Source organism: Hypomesus nipponensis, chromosome 10 (genome assembly GCF_054491055.1).
Source record: "Hypomesus nipponensis isolate SF chromosome 10, ASM5449105v1, whole genome shotgun sequence".
Classification (NCBI taxonomy): domain Eukaryota; kingdom Metazoa; phylum Chordata; class Actinopteri; order Osmeriformes; family Osmeridae; genus Hypomesus; species Hypomesus nipponensis.
The window spans coordinates 10,766,092-10,788,740 of record NC_140370.1 but is presented as its reverse complement, the minus strand read 5'-3'; the positions used below and the strand labels follow the sequence as shown (position 1 = coordinate 10,788,740).

At 44.1% G+C, this 22,649-nt stretch overlaps 1 protein-coding gene across 1 annotated transcript; it reads left to right on the top strand.

Moving 5' to 3' along the window:
* The first annotated feature begins 9,529 nt into the window (after positions 1-9,529).
* LOC146271672 (kidney mitochondrial carrier protein 1-like) lies at positions 9,530-14,268 on the top strand. The gene is made up of 9 exons (XM_084708397.1): positions 9,530-9,769; positions 9,876-10,023; positions 10,148-10,242; positions 10,558-10,643; positions 11,119-11,214; positions 11,538-11,662; positions 11,790-11,913; positions 12,031-12,111; positions 12,670-14,268. Exons 1-9 carry the CDS (start codon positions 9,706-9,708, stop codon positions 12,709-12,711), a joined length of 861 nt encoding a protein of 286 aa, XP_084564523.1. The 5' UTR covers positions 9,530-9,705; the 3' UTR covers positions 12,712-14,268.
* The last annotated feature ends 8,381 nt before the right edge of the window (positions 14,269-22,649 follow it).

The following is a 22,649-nucleotide window of genomic DNA, read 5'->3' as shown; positions in this document are numbered from 1 at the left end:
CCACACACACAAACACACACACGGCAATTACCCAAGGCACTGGCCCTTAATGCTGAGACAAAATGCTCCTTTGGGATACCTCTCATGCAAGCTGAACCATGCATGTGTGTGTGCGTGTATGTGTGTGTATGTGTGTGTGCTCACTTGAATAAGGGAGGTATAGAGTGTTTAAAAACCCTGAAAGAGTGAGACACAGTGAAGGGGCTGGGTGGAATGGTGTTTAGTGTCTTTGAATGCCATGATAAAATGACAAAAACAAAGACATAGCAAACTGGAATCCAAAACAGAAGACTTCTATTGACCAGTGTTGAAATGCCCCTCCAAAAACATATTGCCACCTTGATGCCCAGTACGTTAGGCAGATGGATATAACTCAGCGGTCACACACGCACACCTGCCACAGACGGTTGGTGGGAAAATATATTTGAGACAGACGACATGATAACAGAATCATTTCACACTCCACTGAACCACCCTGTAGCCTGCGTATGGTAGTGGGCTTGTGTGTGTGCTTGATGGTAGCTATGGTAAGGTGCCAGAGACTACCTTTCACTAAATCACATGCCAGAATCCATTTTGATACTGTGAATAGAAACACATCAGGGGAGGGAATACGAGGGGTGTTTTGTTGTTGTGACATCGCAATGTCCAGGAATCTATATCTCTGTCACAGAGCCGTATACTGTAGTTACTGCCACCAAAACTTACATACAGAAATGAGTTTGACATAACAATGAACAGAATCCTGAAGGAAAAAAAGATCACGTCTGTCGTGACAAATTGATTTTGTCACCAAAAAACAGCGTTTGTGTCCGTGCGTGCACGTGTGTGTTTGTTTCGACTCTCCTCATGCTTCAGAGCACTGGCAGAGGGAAGGCTAATTGCAAATGCAAATTGCAATCAGAGGAACTGATTTGAGAGAGAGGATAATTACCCCATTATGGCTAGTGTCATTGTGTGTGTGTGTGTGTGTGTGTGCTCTTACCAAGAGTCATGTGATGACCAAAAGACTACGTGACTTTGTAGACAAATAATTAAATATCAGCTAAAACAGAGCAGATATGCTACTTTATCTGTGTATTCTACTGCCTTTTACCCAGAGGAAAGAGGCCTCTAGTGGATGACTAAGCTGTGGATGCCTTCCCACATGTATTGAGAGTGAAGGACTAGCCAACATCAGCATTACTTAACGCATGAGCCTAATACTGAATATGATCGGACAGTGTACTTCAATATTGGTTCAGTACATTTAACTTGATGTGGTGTGGAAATCTATTGATTCATTTGCTTCAGAAGGCACAGAGGAAAGTGCATAATCTATTTTATTCACCACAAATTGTATAGGAACCAGGCTGCTGGAAGCCAGGTCTGTTCATCTCTAATGGCTCCTATTCTGCACGTGTGTGTAAGAAAGACATGGAAAGAAAGAGAGAAAGGGAGAGACAAAAAGAAGGAGAAAGAAATAAAGAGAAGGCAAGAGTTATTGTTTCAATAACAAGTTGAGTTTTTATGTGTTCTCATTTAGAGGCCTATTAGATCTGCAGTCTTGTTTCTGTCCTTGTAACATAGGCTAAGGGGCTTTTGGCTAATCTGAATATCATTATGGAAGCTTTGCATATAAAAAGAACTCTGTTATGGTGAGTGACTTTTGCCCCGGGACACCCATTGTGTGTGTGTTTGATTTTAACATGAGTGAAACGGATAAAGAGTTCTGTCTCATTGAATGTTAGACTGTTATTATCCACAGGAGTGCCAGGATGGTGTGGGCTTGGCCTGCACTATTAAAGATGATTTTAACGTTGGTGGGTCATCATCATTGTTATAAGCTCCGTAAGCGCTCTCTCTTCACTCTCTTTCTCTTTCTGTCTTACCAGAATATATCTCCCCTCTGTCAATTGATCATTCCACTGCTCATCTACTCTCTTCATCTCTTCATTTTCTGTCTCACTCCGTCTTTGTCGCTCCCTGTCTTGTCACTCTCTTCTCACTCCCTCTCTCTCGTTTCAAGGCTTTTGTCTCCAGCCTGGAGTTGCTGTTCTTCACCAGTCACACAATTATATACATTTTAGGTTGCTTCAGGGTTTTATATTACATTTGAATAATTTCTGTGTTTTCAGGGTATTCCCTTTATTGGTAAAAAGCTCTGAAAAATGTAAATAACACCACTGTCATGAAGCAAACTAGGAACATAGAGTAAGAAGATGGTGGTGATAAATAATGTTTTTGCAACCAGACATAATAAAAGCTAACTATTCTGGATGCTTCGATGCTAAACTGGAATCTTGGGATTTAAACACTACAGACAAAATGACACACACCCCCCCGGGGTACGCACCCATCATAAGTGTTTATGTGTGTCTGCCCCCCATCACTCTTCAGTGCGCACAGGATGACGGGGAGAAAAGCTGCTGACAAAGAAAGAGAAAAACATCCTCCTTCTCTTCTCTCTGCTCCTCTCCTGCTCTCCTTCTTAAAGACGTACATGATTTGGCCATTTGAGTGACAGGTAAATTGGCCCTTTGAAATCACTCGAGGGACAGAAAGACTAGTCCAAGCACTTGGCCTGGATCCTTGTATTATGTCATACGTCATGTGGGCATAGCAGCATCACAGCTGCTTTAGGATACCATAACACTGGGTATCATCAAGAAAATCCTGTCAGCACTATAATGAATGAGCCGTCAGTGTCACTCTTCCCTACATCTTCTTTCTCTCCCCCTATTGCTTCAAGTCTCCCCGTCTCTTTCTGTTGTTCATGTGTGTATGTGTGTGTGTCATTTAGCCCGGTTTTGTGGGGGCCATTTGTCTTCTCTCACAATACACCTTGTGAGTGTTGATAAGGGTTGAAAAATTACTGAACACAAGTTGCTCCCATCACATGCATGCTAGTTCAGATCACACACACACACTCCCTCTAATATTTCACATGGAGAAGAAAGGAGGGCATGCATCATTCTGACGGAGGGAGAATGGAGAGAGACATCTCTCTGTTATCTGCACATGCTCACTGTAAGAGATTTATAGTACACGGCTTTAATGGTTCTCCCCACCCACCTTCCCCCTCTCACTCTGTCTCACCTCCAACAGTCTCTCTCTCTCTCTCTCTCTCTCTCTCTTACACAAACACATGTTCTTCCTTTCCTTTCTTTACCTCCTTCTCTACTCACATGCCTCTACTCTCCTTTCATCCATCTTTAAATGTGAATAAAGACATCAATGTCTGAAGTTGGATTTGTGTCTAAAAACGAAGTATCTGTGAATTAGGACTGAGACAGGGGAGATAGAAGAGTGTAGGAGGAGAGAGAAGAGGGTAGGAGGACAGAGAAGAGGGTAGGAACCATCAGTTAGGAGGACAGAGAAGAGGGTAGGAACCATCAGTTAGGAGGACAGAGAAGAGGGTAGGAACCATCAGTTAGGAGGACAGAGAAGAGGGTAGGAACCATCAGTTAGGAGGACAGAGAAGAGGGTAGGAACCATCAGTTAGGAGGACAGAGAAGAGGGTAGGAACCATCAGTTAGGAGGACAGAGAAGAGGGTAGGAACCAGTGTGTGCGAGTGTGTTTTGTTTTTGTAAATAAGTTATGTCCCCTAGTAAACTATCGGGCTAAGCCTTGTGACATCAGTACATGACTCCCTAATAGGGGATGTATCAGTGTAAAGCACACACCACTTAAGGATGTGATTTATAATGCATGCATGTGTGTGTGTGTGTGTGTCCAAGTGTGCGTGTGTGATTATGTTCAATCAGAGTACATCAGTCCTGGGCTCCTAATGGCTAAGATGACTGGAACAGAACAATTGTTTCCTCTTGACCTCCTTTTGCTCATTTTATATAACATAAACATGAAGCGAGTGGAAGAGAGGAACAACAAGAGGGGGAGAGAACTAAGCTGGGTGTACAGGCAGAGACCTCTTTGTTGCCTAAATAGATACCCATCCACCATTGAACTATGATTTCAGGCCATGCCCTTCCCTCCCTCCACACCTATTCCATGTTTGATACAGTATCCACAAACTGCTGCCCACCTGTTCAGTATGATCAAGGGCAACACAAGGACGCCTCATTTTCTCTCTGCCTCCCAGCTCTCTTTCTCTCTCAGCTCTCTTTCTAGCACAGCTCTCTCTCTCTCTCTCTCTCTCTCTCTCTCTCTCTCTCTCTCTCTCTCTCTCTCTCTCTCTCTCTCTCTCTCTCTCTCTCTCTCTCTCTCTCTCTCTCTCTCTCTCTCTCTCTCTCTCTGTCTTTCTCTGTCTTTCGCTCAGCTCTCTTTCTTTCTTTCCCCATTTCAAATCAAATCAAATCAAATTTATTTGTATAGCCCTTTTTACACGCAAGCATGTCACAGAGGGCTTCACATACGCCCATAGAACTGCCCCTCAACCAACCTAAACCTACCTACCATTTGTCCCACAGCTATACAGTGTAGCAATAGGCTCAAAGGCCTGTGTCTGAATGTTCAGAATTCTACATAGTCAAAAAATGTCTGCATTACTTACCTAGATCACCAATCCATAAGATTGTGTGTGTGTGTGTGTGTGTGTGATTTTCCAGATATTCTGTGTGTCAATCTTATTAATTGTCCAGTTAGTAATTGGTACAGTTTGAATGAACATAATTTAATTTAAAAAAATGTTCTTGCATGTTGGTATGCAAGAATGGTTTGCACTCCATACCCCTACCCACTACCCCTCACCCGACCCATACAAGCACACACCCTTTCACCCACCAATAGAACCCTATAATTTGCCAGATGCAGCAAATCACTTGTTACCATGGCAACTAAAATGGGTAGAGTTTTTCTCTCTCTATTCTCTTTTTTGGCTGAGGTCTACACACACATGCAGCATAAAATGACAAACACACACAGATGCACACACACTGTGCTGTTACTGGTTGAGGTGCAGCAGAGACTAGGGAACAGAAAGAGAGATAGCAGAAGGGTCTCCCATTTAAGGGGGGTTCCCCCAATCATTTGATGCCCAATGCATTCTATTAAAAAAATGAAACCGTGTCAATATGAAGAAAAAAAATGGTCTGGTCTAATCCAGTACCCTTGGAAGAGATGGAGAGGATCCTGGGAAATAGAATGAGCTGAACTGACACTAACACTGAGAGACAGGCTCATTGACTCTAAGCCATCCTGCATACTAATTCAACAAAATAGAAAACACACACAGTCAAAACACAAATACACACACAAATACACACACACACAACACTGTCACTGCACTAAACAATGAAGAGGTTATACTGACTTTAAATCACAAGCTGCACAATGACACCCTGCACATTGCAATTTGCCCTATTGTATCGTTCTCTTGCACTATCTGTTTTTTTAGGTTAGATTGGTAAATTATGGCTACTTATATTTTATATTTTATTTTGTATTCCCCTTAGTATTAGCTAGAACCCCTTAGTATTAGCTAGACTTTGCTCCTTTTGTATAGTTAGTCCAGTTTCAATATTCCAATATGTTTAATGTATGCACCTCCCTGCCAAAGTAAATTCCTTGTTTGTGCAAACATTCATGGCGAATAAAATCCCTTCTGATTCTGATTCTAACGGTCAACTGGGTATGTGCATCAAACCTGTTCTAAATTTAACATCATTAACATTGATGAAACAACCTTTATGGTTAGGAGAGAAATGCTGGTGTTTCTATAATAAGCCTTCTGCAACCCAAAGTAGGGTAACGCTGAGCTTGTAGAACCTAGCGGGCAGGGGATTATCCTCACCCACACACACACACACACATATGCATACGCACAACTACACACTGTGGCTGCGTCTGGTTGGAGCTGATAAGAGGAATTTTCCTCTCCTCAGGGAATCAAGTAAGAAAGCAAATAGAGGGATGGAAATGTGGAGAGAGGGATGGGGGAGGAGTAGAATGAGGAATGGGGAGGAGTGGAAAGAGGGATGGGGGGAGGAGTGTACTGTAGCTGATGCAGAGGGGATAGTTGAGATTTGAAGGATGAGTGTGTGTGAGGCCTCCCTGTCATCTGTAACACAGAAAGGCACATGCAGCTGCCGTCATCCTTACATGCCTGACAGACATCCAGAATCCTTTGCATCTAAACCACTGTGGCCAGTATGTTGCTGGTGCACAGCACTGACCAAACTCTAACAGCAAGAAATACATATAAATTGAGGCAAAAGCATTTTCTGAGATAAAAATGAGAGTATCTGAGCAAAATTCTAAACTGTGAGACATTCTAACAGTTTGAGAATGTTATTTGGTTGTTGCTCTCTCTCCATGTGTGTGTGGCATGCTTCTTTAAGGAGATGGCAGCTAATCAATAAACACCATGTAAAGCCACATACACAATGTTCTACAGGGGGTAAGTATTGAGCATCCGACTCCATAAATCCCAATACTCCTGGCACAGTTAGCTAAGTGTCAAAGCCAGAGAAAATACGCTTGTGCAAGTCTGTGTGTTTGTATATGTGTACTTATGTGTGGTGATCACAGTGACGTCAGCATTCTCCCTCTTCACTTCCTGTCAAGTTATGCAAATCTGCATTTAGACCTAGAGAGTCTGCATTTACCTCTGCGGGGGTTTAATACTCTGGCCAATCAGAACTCTGCTCTGAGCATTTATATAGATCTGCATATAAGTAAAGTGCATGCAATTCTAGGCCAGCTTTTGGCTATGTGGGGCCCTAAGGTAACTTGATGGTGGTCCGAGGATGGGAGCGGGGGGTGCTGACACCTTCCTGTAATTCTATTTTTCTTTTTTTTCCCAGTCCAAACTACCTGGGCAAATCAAGTAGATAAAAAAATAGCTTTTTCAGGGTATTTTGATGACCATGGCCCGAGGTTGCAGGTCTGGATGAGAGGATCCTGCTGACAGGACACAAGTGGCATCTACTGTGACCCTGAGAAGACGGGGGACTCAGCTGGATCCAGGACAATCTGCTGAGAAGAGCACAAACGAGGCCTTCTCTGGAATACCAGAAGACCTCAACCTCAACTTCAACAGTGTTTCACACATATAAACACACCCATAAAGTTGAACAGGCCACGTAACAGTGAATGACCTGCCAAAGAGCAGCAGAGGTAAACTACATAATTGAGAAAGGACGGTGATTGTTACTAATAATAGGCGTCCAATGTCTGTTTACGTCATGAACTTGTGGATGTTTTTGCAAGGGCTCCCTCACATAGACTTGATGCTGATTGGAGGCAGGCAGGCTGCAGCACACACTTGAACCAATCACATGGTGATGTGTCACATTTACCCCCTTGTGGTGTCCCCATCCTCACAGCTAGTGGGTGCGGACATGATAAGCAGCCAGGAGTCACACAAACACACACACAAACATGCTAACATCACTGGACAACCTCTCACTTCCCATTAAGTTCAGCGCTGCCCTGAGGAGAGGGGTAAAAATACCTCACCATAGAAAGGATGAACCAAAACAACACTATGAATGTATGTGTGTTTGTTCATGTGGATCCTTGGTTATGCCTGGTATTACTGACCACTGCTGTATCTTTTTGTGGTTGTAATCCAAAACTACTGCAAGTTTAAACACTATCACCATCACATTTTACTGAATGTTCAGATTTAGTTCACTCAACAGAGACAAAGGTTGGTCAGCAATGTGACTGATTAAAATGACCTTGAATTATTACAATGTTTTAATGAAACACAGTCATTTGCACACTTCACAGCATTGGGGGGTAGAGTACAAATGTTATCACTGTTTAGCATTTACATGAATCATTCCTATAAATATTGTGTGTGTGTGTGTTTAAAGCCAGACAAAGACAGCTCTATCTAGGGCACTGCGTGGGTGTTTTAAGACCATCAACAAATCAGATCAAATGCTCAGGCTTTTATTGTCATCTTTCCATTTCTTTATCCATGGTTTCCTTTCTTCTCTCAAGTAATTTTATGGCATGCTTTCGGAAGTGTGTGTGTGTGTGTGAGCAGAGAGTTACGTAAATGTTTAAAACTGATTGTGTGTCTGTACAACAGGTCAACTATCGTGCCGAGTTGTCAACCATCACACTCAAACATGATCACATGCAAACTTGTAAACCTTTTACTCGACTAAGTGGAGGGCTGCATAATACAGCAGTGAAACCATGCTCAGTGACATTAACACACTCCCTGATGTCACTCAGCCAGAGGGAGGCAAAGACAGCACTTTTGTTGAACAGATTAAAGTCACACAAGCACAAACAGGAAAATACCTGTGTATAAGCACAAACAGTGACACGCACACCATGTTGACCTCAGAAAGTTAGAGATCTTTAATGGGTCACTCTGGCCTTGTTTTGCTGGAGGTGGTTACTGAGCACATGGACCAATCTAGATGCTGATGCACAGGAGTGAGATTATATATGTCATATGTACAGATCAACCAAATGATCACTGAAACTGAAACTAACTCTATTAAAAAACATACACGTATTGATATACTCACAATCTGTTTCTTTCTCTCTCTAAATATCTCAAACACACACACACAAACACTCATATGTCCACCAACACAGATGTACTTCTTTGCCATCCCGAAACACTGCCCTCACTACATGACAAATCACCTTATTAAATGTTGTCCTTTCAGATGCACCACACTTTCCTCTGATTATTGGTTTCAGATAAAAGCAATATTTCCTCTCATCTATTTCCGCCTGGTTGCTGTGTGTTTTGTGTGCGCACACACACACACATAGACACACACACACATTTCTCCCCGGTCATTAATAATCTTCTGATGGCAATACTAAGGTTAGTGACCCATAGCCAACCCATTAATCAAACAATACAAGCAGCATATGATCATAATAAATATGCTTTAATGAATGTCCTCCTGTATCATAGATGATATTTCTACTCTGCCGTGGGTACAAAAGAACAGACCCACATGTAAAAGGACCAGATGTATCCAAATTAAGGAAAGGACATGCCACCCCAGTTCAGGAGATCTAAACTCCAAAACCAGGGCAGGTGGACAGTGGACTGGATTAGTCAATGGAACAGCATCCTCCGAGGTGATTGGCCTACAATAGATCTAACTGGGACTTGAAAATAATTGATAGATATTAAGCTGATTGGGTTTTTAAATAGTCTGTTTGTATAATTTCATGTAAAAAAAAAAAAACTATAGACATGGCCTAGGTAAAAGTTAAGAACAAGTTTACATATAAACGTGGCGTCAGTATGCCCTCCAGTGGTGAAAGATGATCAAAACCCACCAGCTGGATGATGGGCTTGTAAAGAGATGTGGCGCCACCTAGAGGTATTAAATTCCAATGTGTGTGTGTCTGTGTGTGTGGTGGCAAGTTGTGAATCACAACTCAAATGGATTTGTAGTGCATCTAGCAACTTTTTATTTCACTAATCAAATCATTTTTGTTTTAGTTTTCATGAATTGGAAAAGAAGTGCAGTAGGCCTATATCTGAACAATTAGGCTTTACATCACTGCAGTACTGAAACACACGCAGCCACAGCTGCTTAGCAACTAGAAAAGGGGAGGAGTGGGGGAGTGGCGAGACCAGGGCGAGACAAATTAGGAGCCATGCTAAAACGAGGGGAGTCTTGGAAGGTGTGGTCTAGCAAATGCCGGCTAGCCAAACGAAATAAAGCGGAATCGATTGGTAACTGCCCTAGTTCAAATAGAAGCCGGCCTTTCAAGTGTTTTTATACCAGTAGGATTTCTTTGCATCAAAATTAAGACACAGCTTTATCAAAATGTCTAACGGCAATTGGAAACCATTTATTTTCGGCGGTCTGGCTTCTGTTACTGCAGAATGTGGTAAGTTGTGTGGCTGCAAGCGATTGTGTGTGCATTCATTGTAAGCTACTTATTAAGTATCATCTGTCCGTTTATTGGCCTAATCGTGTTTCTCTTTGCTTCTTAGGAACATTTCCAATCGATCTGACCAAGACCCGTCTACAAGTCCAGGGCCAAGTAGGTGATAGCAAATATAGAGAGATCCGCTACCGGGGCATGCTACACGCCATCAGCAAGATCTGCAGAGAGGAGGGGCTCAGAGCGCTGTACTCGGGGTAATTGGAATGCTATTTCTTCGAATGCTCAAAAGTCATGTATTTGTAAAAGAATACAGACGGTACTCATAATGTCTCCATCCTTTCCCCCTGTCTGTCTCGTCTTTATGTCTGTGTGTGGCAGTATTGCTCCTGCAATGTTGCGTCAGGCATCCTATGGGACCATTAAAATAGGGACCTATCAGAGTTTCAAACGACTACTGGTGGACAGACCTGAGGGTGAGTGCATATTGAGCCCCTGGACTCACTGACACACACAAAGGTTGGTGTTGGTGTGACAGTGATATTGTTATGAGGCTAGAGAAGCCCCAGGGATAGGTGAGGATCAGTTGCTCACACAGATTCCTACCACAAGTAATAGGACTGGTTATGTTGGTCTTACCTCCATGTAGTGGAAAGCATGAGAATGTTACCCCCAATACACATTCCAGAGCAGCGTGGCAACTATTCGACATGGTGTGTGAGATATGGGTATGTTTGTGAATTGGCTAAGATTGTTTCACACCTATAGTCCCCTTTCTCTCCTCCTTCTAGATGAGACACTGGTGACTAACGTGTTGTGTGGTGTTCTCTCTGGGGTCATATCCTCTTCCATTGCCAACCCCACTGACGTCCTGAAGGTACAGCATACATACATGCGATTAGAGACACACACACACACACACACACACACTGAATAGGTTTGGGATTACTAGCATATAGAAGTTTGGCTCCTGTCAGTGGGGAGTTGCTGTGTGCTTGGGGTAACGGCAGGTTAAAACATTGTGTATCAGTGTCTCTGCTGGCAGTGCTAAGTTATCATGTGCTTGTGAGGCTTTGGAAGCCAAGCTCAAGTTGTTCAGTTTCATCACACCATGTGATCAACTAGCTTGTTTTAATTATAGGTGGTTTTAAGGCATGACATTACAGGACCACATACTTTTTCTCTGGACATGTTAGTGGCTATTGGCTTGACTGGAGTCATTAAATGCATAAACTGTGTCAATTTACTGGTTTGAATGTTGATCAGCCTAATATAGGCAAGAACACTATTAATCCCCAGGTGGGGAAATTTCACACACTACCACTCTCACTAATTCTTGTGTGTGCACACAGATCCGTATGCAGGCCCAGGGCAGTGTGATCCAGGGGAGTATGATGGGGAACTTCATCAACATCTACCAGCAGGAGGGAACACGAGGACTGTGGAAGGTAGGTAGGTTGGTTGGGAGGGAGAGAAGGATTTCCACCTCCAAATTCGGCTCTTCCTCATTCTTGTCTCGTCCCATGTTCTCTTCTGCTGTAATGATCTGTTCTAGGTGCTGTTGCGAGGAAAAGTAGGAGTGCACACACACACACACACACACCCATACAGACAGGCCCCTGTGGCTGACAGACATCTCGTTAGTGTTCTGTGTCTGTCAGTAAGGTTTGAGATTGAGCTGTGCCCCCACATACCCCATACATACCCATATAGTGCACATGTCTCTTCTAGATGTTTCACTTGCCCTCCATCTTCACTTTCTTTCTCTCAGGGTGTGTCTCTAACGGCTCAGAGAGCAGCCATCGTGGTGGGAGTGGAGCTGCCTGCCTATGACATCACCAAGAAGCATCTGATCATGTCGGGTCACATGGGCGACACGATCTACACACACTTCCTGTGAGCGATTCTAATGACTGAGTACAGAGCACATACGCGGTATTTTTCACACACAGATACACCATGTGCCAACAAACGTGTCAGCACACGTAGGCTGTGTGGTCTAGCCTCTTGTCTCCTTCCTCAGGTCCAGTGTGATGTGTGGTTTGGCCGGAGCTCTGGCCTCCAACCCTGTAGACGTGGTCCGCACACGCATGATGAACCAGAAAGGAGGAGCCCTGTACCAAGGAACACTAGACTGTATAGTGCAGGTGAGGCGGCTAGGAGAGATCTGTCTGGCTGGGTGTGTCTCTTGTCTGTCACTTGCCCTCCTATCTTTGTAACCAGGAAAAAGATAAGATGACTAACAGTGATCCTTCTTTTCCTAGACATGGCGGTCAGAGGGCTTCATGGCACTCTATAAGGGATTCTTCCCCAATTGGCTCCGTCTAGGACCATGGAACATCATCGTATCCTTTCCATTGCGTCCCTCGTGAGCGCATGTGTTGGTTAATCTACACGAGATGAGCTCTGTACTCATGTGGCGTCTCTCTGTGCGTGTGAGTTGCGCTTGCCTCCATGTTTGGCACATTCCGACCCAGGCCAAACTTGGATCATGGAAGCTGAGGCTAATTCTCGCTAATTCGTTATGTAATGTCCTATTTCAGCCCATCATCCATGGGCCAGAGGCTTGGATTGGGGCAGGAGGGAGGGAAGGAAGGAGAGACAAAGCTAAACCACTTGGATTAATGGATTGCTTGAAGGAGTTGAGAGAGGAGTGGTTGTACCCACTGGTTAGAGGGGGACTATTGGATAAAGATGGTTGAGTTAGGATCATAGAGAACTGCAAATACGTCAAGTCTGGTGACATAATCAGATTATTACAGTGTGGTAACCAGGGGGAAATGGAAAGGGAGGTAGTATGGGGGATTTGAGATGGGGGAGGGGGGGGGGGGTAATTCCCTTTGCGGGAGCTTGGTCCTCCATGTTTCTCTTCCCCCTCTCATGGCCCTTGACTCCTTTATCAGTTCTTCATCACCTACGAGCAGCTGAAGAAGATTGAAGTCTGATGGACAGAACGAATTTATAGGTGAGGGGAGAACAAGACCTCTGCAGAGAAGGGAACAAAGACCAAATAAGTCCAGACAGATGTGTATGGAAGATGAATTCCCTGGACTGAATGTCTGTGGCCTTTCTTGGCATATGTGGGAAAACATCCAGTAGGTCCTCCAATCCGACTGGTCTACAGGGTTCACATAGCATGGAGATGCACACCCGTGTGCCAACACGTCCAAACTCAAACTATCTCCAACCTCAGTCTTCTGTGGACTATACCCCCATGACTGGATCAGTTTTTCTCATTTGCTGCAGTCCCAAAGAAGTACAGTAGTGAGGAAGTTAAAGAAAGATGCTAAGTTTAATGTTGTAGCTTGACCAAGGGACCTCATGTTAATAATTGCCGATATAATTTGTGTTAAATGACTAGGGCTACCTTCACAGTAAAATGCCACCCTGTCCTGAGGGTTTTCCATTTCCCCAAAGGGCACTGGGGGACACTGGCCCAATAGCAAGACTTATCTCAGATTGATGACCTGTGGTGACATTTATACTGCTCCATGTTCCACTCAGCTGGTGAACATTAGCAGTACACCAAGTGCCTTAGTATATGACACTGCTGGGTACCCAAGTTGTGAGAAACATATTTAAAGACTGTTCTTTGAATACTTTATCAAACTTGCTAATCATTATAAAAGCTCAACATCATCCATGAGTTGTACTAGATTCCCTTGGGTGTTTATATTCAGAAGAAACACTGCCCAATCTATTTTTATGATGATATATCGTGTACACCTACTTGGCTTTGAGTGTGTCACGTGATTGGACAGACTACTCTTACAAACCATTTACTATAGCACCAGCTGTAAATGAAGTGTGAAGATCAGAGGACAGGTGGCCACACACACCTGATGGGGGTCTCCATTTGTTTGTTCCCTGTGGGTGACAGGGTGGAGATGCCCATATCGGTCTGAACATGATGTACAAACTGAGGGTGTAGGTCAGATATATTTAACCCAACACAGCGTGACGCACAGCCCCAGTAACCCTCTCCATCTATTAATGGAACAGGCGTGTGCACACCCACCCATTCAGATGCCAGATATTATGTTGAATCAGTCAGGAATTACATTTTTATCAGGGTTGGCCAAGATAGTCAGGAATTACCTCCTCTGTACATCCCCCCTATGGGAAGCATCACTACAGCAAGGGTGGTAACTTTTAAGGGTACTTGGCTGGCTCTCCAGTAGTAGGCTTTTTGGCCTGTTATGTTACTTTTCCTTTGCAATGTTATGCTTTGTAAGAACATTTTAAAACAGAAAGTATTTTCATTGCTTTTTTTTTAGCTGCAAATGTTGCATACTGCTGCAGTGCCCCGTTTGTTATGTACTAGTTATTCAGGTGTAAAGGTGGATCAATTTCATTACATAAAATACTTTGCTGTTGAAAGTGGTTGTTCCCAGTGGTTTTTATGAAGATCAATGCACTATGACACTGTGTATGTAAGTCATTGATGTAAACAAGATCATGTCTATTTAAAATGTGTGACCATTAAAGATGCTGTAAACAAATTCCATCATTTGTGTGTGAAATTAGTTGCTGAAAGCATGTTCAATGCTCTAAAACTTTGTCGCACTGAAATGTAGAGTTACACCGTTGAACAGTTTCCCACCCGTTTTCAGCTCAGGTTTTGTTTAGGCGGGCCGAAACCCAACCTATCTACGTCACAGCCACCTATCTACGTCAGATCACAGATGGTTGCATTCGGTTAGTCAGCTGGTACAATGCAAAGACAAAGTAATTAATACATAAAACACTCAGACTGCAGGTAGGTCTGTTCTGATATATGCTATTGATTAAGTTAGTGTTGCTGTTGTTGCTAAATTCAATGAATTTGAGAGGGCGGAGCTTCAGCTCCTTCAGGCGACAAGCCCCCCCTGTCTCATACAGGGAAGACCTCGGATTTTCTCACAATTTAAAAGCCTAATTTAACATACTTGTCTGTGTATTTTTTTTTTTTCATTTGAATTTGGATGGGTAGTTAACAACACATTCTTCTGTGGTGTGATTAACTTAAAACTCAGTTTCAATTACACTTTACAGCATCTTTTAAAGCTATTTTCATGCTAGTGGGATCAATGTGAAGCCTTATTGCAGAGTCCTCTTCCTCCAATGGGTGGCGCTGTGAACCAAGTGTTCTGCATTTGGTTCTCACTCGCCTCTCCTTCAGGACCAGAAATCTAGCACAGCCTTGTTGTTTCAGAGCGACACCATCTAAAACCCGCGCGCACACACAGTATCTCAAATAATGACTCATGAATAATTCACAGCATCTCAGATCTAATTGTTCTTTTATTTCTGTAGATAAATTCCCAGTTTTCCTCATCAGAGCTTTTCTGAGGAGATGATGGAAACTCAAGGGACACAGTGGGAGAGATTGCCATGAACTCGATAGTGTTTGTGTGTGTGTTCCTTGTTCTTTTATTTAGGAATAGGCACCATGGGACTCATTATCTATATGAGAACGGTTGTTATTGTTCTGGTGTATCTGAGCCACTAAGGGGTGGGTTCTGTCATGACGACCCTTCACTGATGACACGTAGCTCTCTGCTTCTGCTTCTAAACTTCTCTTCTAAACTTGTGTTCGGGAGGCAAGTCTGCCTGATCTGAGCTGTCCTCGGGGCGGAGCTGTGAGCCAGAGGCGCTCCATTCTGTGGGTGTCAATAGGCCACTGTTGAAATCAGGCTTTCCGTGTCTCCTGTCAGATCAATGTTGTTTTATTTAGACACACACACTTTGGTGTGTGTGAATAGGGGGTTCTGTCTGCCTGTCTAAAATGGTGGTTCACCCAGGACTGACACCACTAGCCTGGTGTCTCTGTTCTGGCACTACTAGCCTGGTGTCTCTGTTCTGGCACCACTAGCCTGGTGTCTCTGTTCTGGCACCACTAGCCTGGTGTCTCTGTTCTGGCACTACTAGCCTGGTGTCTCTGTCCTGGCACCACTAGCCCAGTGTCTGTCCTGGCAAAGTCTCTTTAGCAGCTGTGAAACACGAGGTGCCCCGGAGGATTCCAGCAGTCACGGACACGGTGTGATTTGGGTGTTAGTTGACTGCTGCCCCCCGGAGGCCGTAGCTGGGTCTATTGTGTTTGAGGGATCAGAGTGTCTGTGCTGAAGGGATAAGGCTCTGGCCTCCCATTCCAAACAGTTATTCTCTCTGTGATAGTCTGAAACAACTGGATGTAAGGACATACTGATGGACATACAGACGGTTTGACAATTGGACGGAGATACTGGCAGACGGAAGGATAAACAGACAGTGTGGACAGAGTGCATGTGTGGTTCGATTGTAAAGCCACATTTAATTTGTTTGGCAATTGCTTTTTTCACAAATAGGGCATAGAGAAACGTTACTCATGAGGGACCACTGAAAAAGAAAGTGCTTGGTTTAGAATTGGGCCCGGGTGTCTGTAGAAACAGAACCAATGCAAGACCCTACAGCTAGGAATGGAAGAAGGCCCAAGGAATGGGTAGCATGAGGCCAGGAGGAGTCAGACAGTACTGTCTGTACAAAACTACTGGAGAGGACATGAAGACACTCCGACTTTCAGCTTCTCACTGGGAGGATGGTGCAGTGAAAAGTGTCACGCCTATTTAACACCTTTGAACCATAAGCACTCTAATTTTGCTCTCTCGATAGTGTATCAAACTGTCCCAGTCAGGATCTAAGTGAGCCTGAACCCCACACACTAGCAAAGGCTTGTGGCCTACATTTAATCATCTGAACGAGAGAGCGACCCAGGGGAAGGAGGATCACATGACTGAGCTGCTGGTGAAACTGGAGGAGTGGTCCATTTAGAGACGGGAAGTGAAGAAAATGGTTCTGGCTATGTTCCATTTCAATCTCTGTAAGTGTGATTTGCCGGCTGCCAGAGCAGGTCAAAGCCACGGTCATTCTCAGGGGTTTGAAGAATTAAGAATCCCAATACATTTGGAAGAATGTGACCTTGAAATATCCTTGTCGGAGCTTTGAACTGACGTCAGTGTTTCCCCCCCAGATACCTATCACACACTGTGAGGGAAAAGTAAAACTGACCCTCAATGTTCAGTCCATCGTTAACACCCTTATGAACAGCCATGATCTGGCCCATGTTACTTGAGGATGGAGCAGTGTCATTGCAGATACCCAAACTGACACTGGGAAGAGCTGTTTCCCTTCCGCTGTGTTGAAGAGAGAGAGAGATTGATATTATTCTCTGCTTGTCTCCCTACCCCACCCCTCTGTCACATCTCCTGCCTCATATCCCTGCTCCAGATAAGGAATAAATATTTTGAAATATCAGTTTCCCTTGGACGACCAATTTTGAAATGGTCTACCCTGAGGCATAGCAGTCAGTTGTGTGCGCCTCACACAAAGACGCACACTCACAGATGGGCACACACACACGCAGCCATGTTCAAATAACACCCACAAGCAGCATCAGCAAATCACACACAGTCACTTCCATTTCTGGTGGAGGCTGAAACCAGAGAGCAGCTCTTCCACATGGAGTCTGGGTGTCTGGTGGCCAAACACTGTGACTCTCTGTCCATCCAGATGAGAGTCTTTCAGAGGAGAGCGAAGAGAAAGACAACTGCACAAAGAGAAAGGTGGTAAGAAGAGAAAGGAGGTTGATTGGCGCAGACAGGAGGGATGAAGAGGAGGACGATAAGAGCAGTGGTGACAAGATAGACACAGAGAAAACGACAGGCACCCTGGCTGTCCAGCTGTGCTCCAATCAGCATCCATAGCAACAGTGAAGCACGCTGTAGTGAGGTGAAAACAACCCGATAAAAACGAACCCAGATGGTTCCCCTAGAGTACAGAGAACCTCTTACCCTTCTCTCTCAAAGAACTGTCAGACACGTTTTTCTTTCCTTTTTATGAAATATGTTTATATCAAGTTCAAACCCAACTCACAGGCTCTTTATTGGGATTAATTCCGTTGCCTCACTTTGTCGCAAAAGACACGTTTGTGTTCTTGTCAGAGAACACTGTAAATAAACGACAGGATAGTAGACTCACCCTCACTCCAGACCAATAACACAGCCTGCACAGGAGGTCACCCTTCACCAGCTCAAAACAAAGAGAGAGAACAGGCAGAGATAGGCTACCAAAACACACAATAGTCAAACCCATTTCACGTCTGAGTCAGATGAGGGTCACATGTGGGTAGTGAGTCTATTCCAGTGATCTCCAGCACAAACAAGCCTGCTGCTGTTCCTGCTGCTTACCAGAGCACACCTTTAACACTATCACAGCATCATTTCTCATCTCTCGCTCTCTCCCTCTCTCGCTCTCGCTCTCTCTCTCTCTCACTAACCCTAATTGAGTGATTCCTGCTCCACATCCTCACTGTCTTTCACAATGATTGTCTCTGTCTCTAAAGATGTACAGTATCCCTTTAGTTTGTGGTGCAGCAAACTGTTATGTGGCTATGCCACTGGTGAAACCAAAATTAACATGTGGTAACTACAAACTGTTAATATGCCGTGGTCATACAAGTTCTCTACAAGAAGGAACATAATTATACTGACCCTTTACTGGAATTATCTTTTTTAAATAGAATTCAATAGATTAGAATTAAAGATCCATAAAATCTTACTTACAAGAGACACTTCACCATACTATACAGCCCTTCTTTTTGTAGGTGGCACAGCTGTGGAAACAAGTCGAACAAACACACACACTCAGTTCTTTCACTGACCAATTGAGTCTATTTTATAGTTTGTTTCTTTCATCGTGGCAACCGTCTGATTTGTATACAACAGGCTCTTTCATGAAAAAATAATAAGTTGACCTAATGGCCGATGTGAAGAGTCAGTCAGTGTGTGTGTTCATGCGCGTGTGCATATGTGTCATCATGCACACACTGATGTCAGGAAATCCAAGGCCTAGTTCTATCATTGGTTTCAAATAGCACAATATAGCATAACGACCTTTTGCCCTTTTGTGTGTGTATGTGTGTGTTTAGCCCAGAATAGGTCCGAACAGAATAGTGTCCAATCAAAAGACTCACTGAGCCTGACCCATTGACATCAAGAGGTCAGTTTCATTGATCGGCCTGACTGAAAATACAATGCGTAGCATTAAGAACGTCAGGGAGACAGAGAACGAGAGGTCTTTTTGAGTTAGCTGATGGTAAAAACGACAGCCAGCCTCAGGGCATATAGTCGTTAATGGAATTCCTTCCTTTCGCTTCACTCTCCATGTCCTGTCACCCTCCTTGTGTTTCCTCTCTCTCCTTCCATATTTCAATTGATACAAAGAGGCAACTACATTGAGGAAGAACCGAGACAGCACACGTCATCCACACAGCATCTGCAGTGTACCTACATACAGTGGATGAGCTAATAACATTAGGAAGCAGTGGTCTCTCATTAAACCCTATAACTGACCACACACCCCCACCCCTCCAAAACACACACACACCACCACCACAACAACCACCTCTCCTCCCCAAGTCTGTACTCTTTAGCCTTTTCCCCTGTGCCCCAAGGTCGATTTACTCTAATACACAAGATACACACACACACTCACACACACAGAAGCCTCTTGTCCGTGCAGAGAGAGAGAGGCCTTGATGGGAGGCATGCATCGCCAATCTCGGCATTAACTCTTCATTCCTGCCTTAACCCACTTAACTAATGTCTCTCTCTTTCCTCATCTCCACCTTCCTCTCGCTCCCTTCTGTGCCCTCACGCTTTCTCTGGAGCGTTGACCTGTTCATCTTCATGGCTATGCCTCCTCTCTTTCCTCTCCTTCGTGTATTGAGCTGAGAAACACATTATTGGGTTGTAATAGTAACCTGTTCTTTGGAGCCTTCATCCATCTACTGTACTGCATGTAGCTTTTAGAGAGCTCACCAGACCATGCACCCTAGTGTCTCCTGTCCAGCATTTCAAAATGCCAGGGGCAGGGGTCGTCTCTGTGTGGCTACTATCTGATTGAAACACTGATTTGTTTTCATTTTCCCCAGTGAACGTATAACAGCTCAATAATCAATTGACACGCAAATCAGGTCAGTTCCTACACAATTTCACACGAGAACCTGAAGTCAGCGTTTTCACGTGTGTGGTCTTTGTGTGTGTGCGTGTATGTGTTTGTGTGTGTTTATGTGCATATACTTCTTATCTACCAACACCAGAACTTTGAATGTGAAAACAGACACAAGAGTAAAATGGAATGTCAATCTGGTCAAATAAAGTGATTGTATTACTCTACTTCCTTCTTCTGCCTGCAACAGCACTGTAAACATCTTTGGGACTTAAAAGATGAAAAGGTTCCCTGGTCTTCCTGGGTTTATTATGTGTGTGTGGTTGTAGATTGATGTTCTGTACTTGTCATGGTTTGATATCAGAAGTAATATCAGTGCACTTGGTTTTACCATGTGAAAGATGTCATGCGTTACGTCAGGATAACATGTGTAAAAATGGTTTTGTGGTGGTCAGATTGGATACACTGTGTGTGTATGCGTGTATGCATGTGCATATGTGTGTGTCCCAAAAGTGAACAATCAAAACATTTTACACAATCCAGCATAAATCTTCCTACATTGTTATTCCAGAAGATTCCTACTCCAACAGAAACAATAACACTGAAACTTGAATCACATCCGTGTTTTTCCTTCACATTGATGGCTTTGTTATTCCTCCATTGCTCTTAGTCTGGAAGGGCATTGGATGGATCAATAAAGGTTGGCCTCAGTTTATTGCCACTCACACATTGTTATGTGTGTTAGGAACCTGGATTACACTCACACTGTAAGTGACCTGCTAAGCCCTATTCACTGAGTTTCTTCTAAACACCACCTGTCATGAGTTGGCTAATCAAGCATGGGAGTGAGAAATGAATCCATCCTACATAGACACGGATCTCCCGCGGAGTAGGACCGAGCTGAACGCAGTTGTTTAACCCTGTAGAGGTGCTAGGAGAGCAGAAGACATAAACGGGTGAGAGGCTGAGAGGAAGTAACACTGTTGATTAGCAAATGAAGAGGACATTACAGTGAAAGGAGCGAGAAAGAGAGAATGAAAAACCAGTGAGAAAAGACGATGAGCTGGGCACAGGGTCGTGAGGAAGAGAGAGACAACAGGAGGAGGAAAGGAGAGATGGATCAAATGTGTGGGAAAGGGTAAAGGGTGTGCTTTGAAGTTAGCTAGCGTAATAAACTGGAGGAGTACAAGTAATCATATGAATCTGTGTGTACCATGTACATGGATATGAATGTTTCTGCTAGCGCATGTGTGTGAGCGTGCGTATGTGTGTGTATGCACTTTTCAGTTTTCTCGTCCAAACATTTGTGTCTGTGTTTTGCGCTTGTGAGTATCTCTAACTGTCTGTGTGTGTATGCGTGTGCGTGAGTGTGGCTGTTGTTCAAATTGGTCAATACAGAGCTTTACAAAGTTAAAGGCCTCTCTCTCACCCACACACAGGCCTTTATTGTGTTGCTGTCAGCTGAAGCTCAGTGCTAATAGGCTATCACCACACAGAGAACGGGCCCTAGGGGGCTCCACACATGGTCCTCCACACTGGGATGCCACTTAGCCTGAGGCTGGGGCTTAGCCAGTGCAGCACGGCTTCATGAGGATCTGAAGACTCTGTCAGAGGTGGACAATCTCCCCATTGTCTCCTTGTGAGAGTCAGAGGGGAATGCAGGCTACTTAAAAGACAGACAGGAGGAATAGTGTGAAGTAAAGAGGGGGGAGGGATGGAAGAGAAGGAGGAGACAGAGAAGGGCAAACTGAAGAGGTGGAGGGAGAAAGTTAATGAACAGGCAAGACGATGGGAGATGACAAAGATAGATAGAGGGAAACGTTAGATGAGTAACAAGAGGAGGTGGTGGCAGGGGCATGGAGTGGGGAGGGGAGGGGTGTTTGCCCCAGGGTTCTTCTGAGGGGTGCTAAGTTTCAAAGCCCTGGTGGTCTGTGTCTAATGAGGTCCTAATAGACTGGTCACACTGGTAGTGGTGCAGGGGTTGGAGGTCAGTGTCCCTAGACAGAGAGCTGGGGTTAGGAGCAGCCAAACACACTAACCTTCACTCACATTCATACACACCCTTGCATGCATACAAACATTGATTCTAAAGTGTGTGGCACACTGTAGTCCTGATTAGTACTATAAGAAGCAATACTTACTTTAGGACAATTCTTTTTTCTCATCATGAGGTATTGGTTTTCTTGGAACAATCATATTCGTATGTTCATTACACACTACAGTGTCTCAAAACACTCTATATACAAAATGTAAGATACTTCACAGAAGAACAAGTACATACGTGCATTAACCAAAAATTAACCAACGATCTGATAAAGATTCTCTTGGTCTCAGGCAGACACACACACACACACACCACTCCTTCTGGCGGGAAACCAAACAGAAAGGTGACTTGGAGAGCACACATTCTCAGTGGACCATTAACTTTGTAATGATAAAGACCATTGACAGACAATGCTGCACACACCCACACACACACACAGCCCTACACCTGTAACAGACTTCTCTAGCACTACTGGGATGGTGATCACTCAAACACACATCTGGTTGTGACTGTCTTCTGGCCCAGATGATTCCCGATTCCCAGAATCCTTGGAGCTGAGAGTTGGACAGCAAGCTGGGCCAACTGCAGGTGGGGCAATAGACAGCCCATATGGAGGATCAGACCAATGACAGAGACAGAGAAATAGACAGACAGCCAGACACACATGCAGGCTGAGAGACAGACAAACACACATTGATTTTTCAGAGGGACATACAGACAGAGAAGCAGGCAGGTAGAGTGACAGAGAGAAAAGTAAACACAAGCAGGCGCAGTCTGTCTGTTCCTGAGTGAAGTAAGGTGGACCTTCCAATGATCAGTACATGGCCTGAAGCAAGAGACTCAGTCGGCTCAGTCCTACAGTAAGGTACAGTT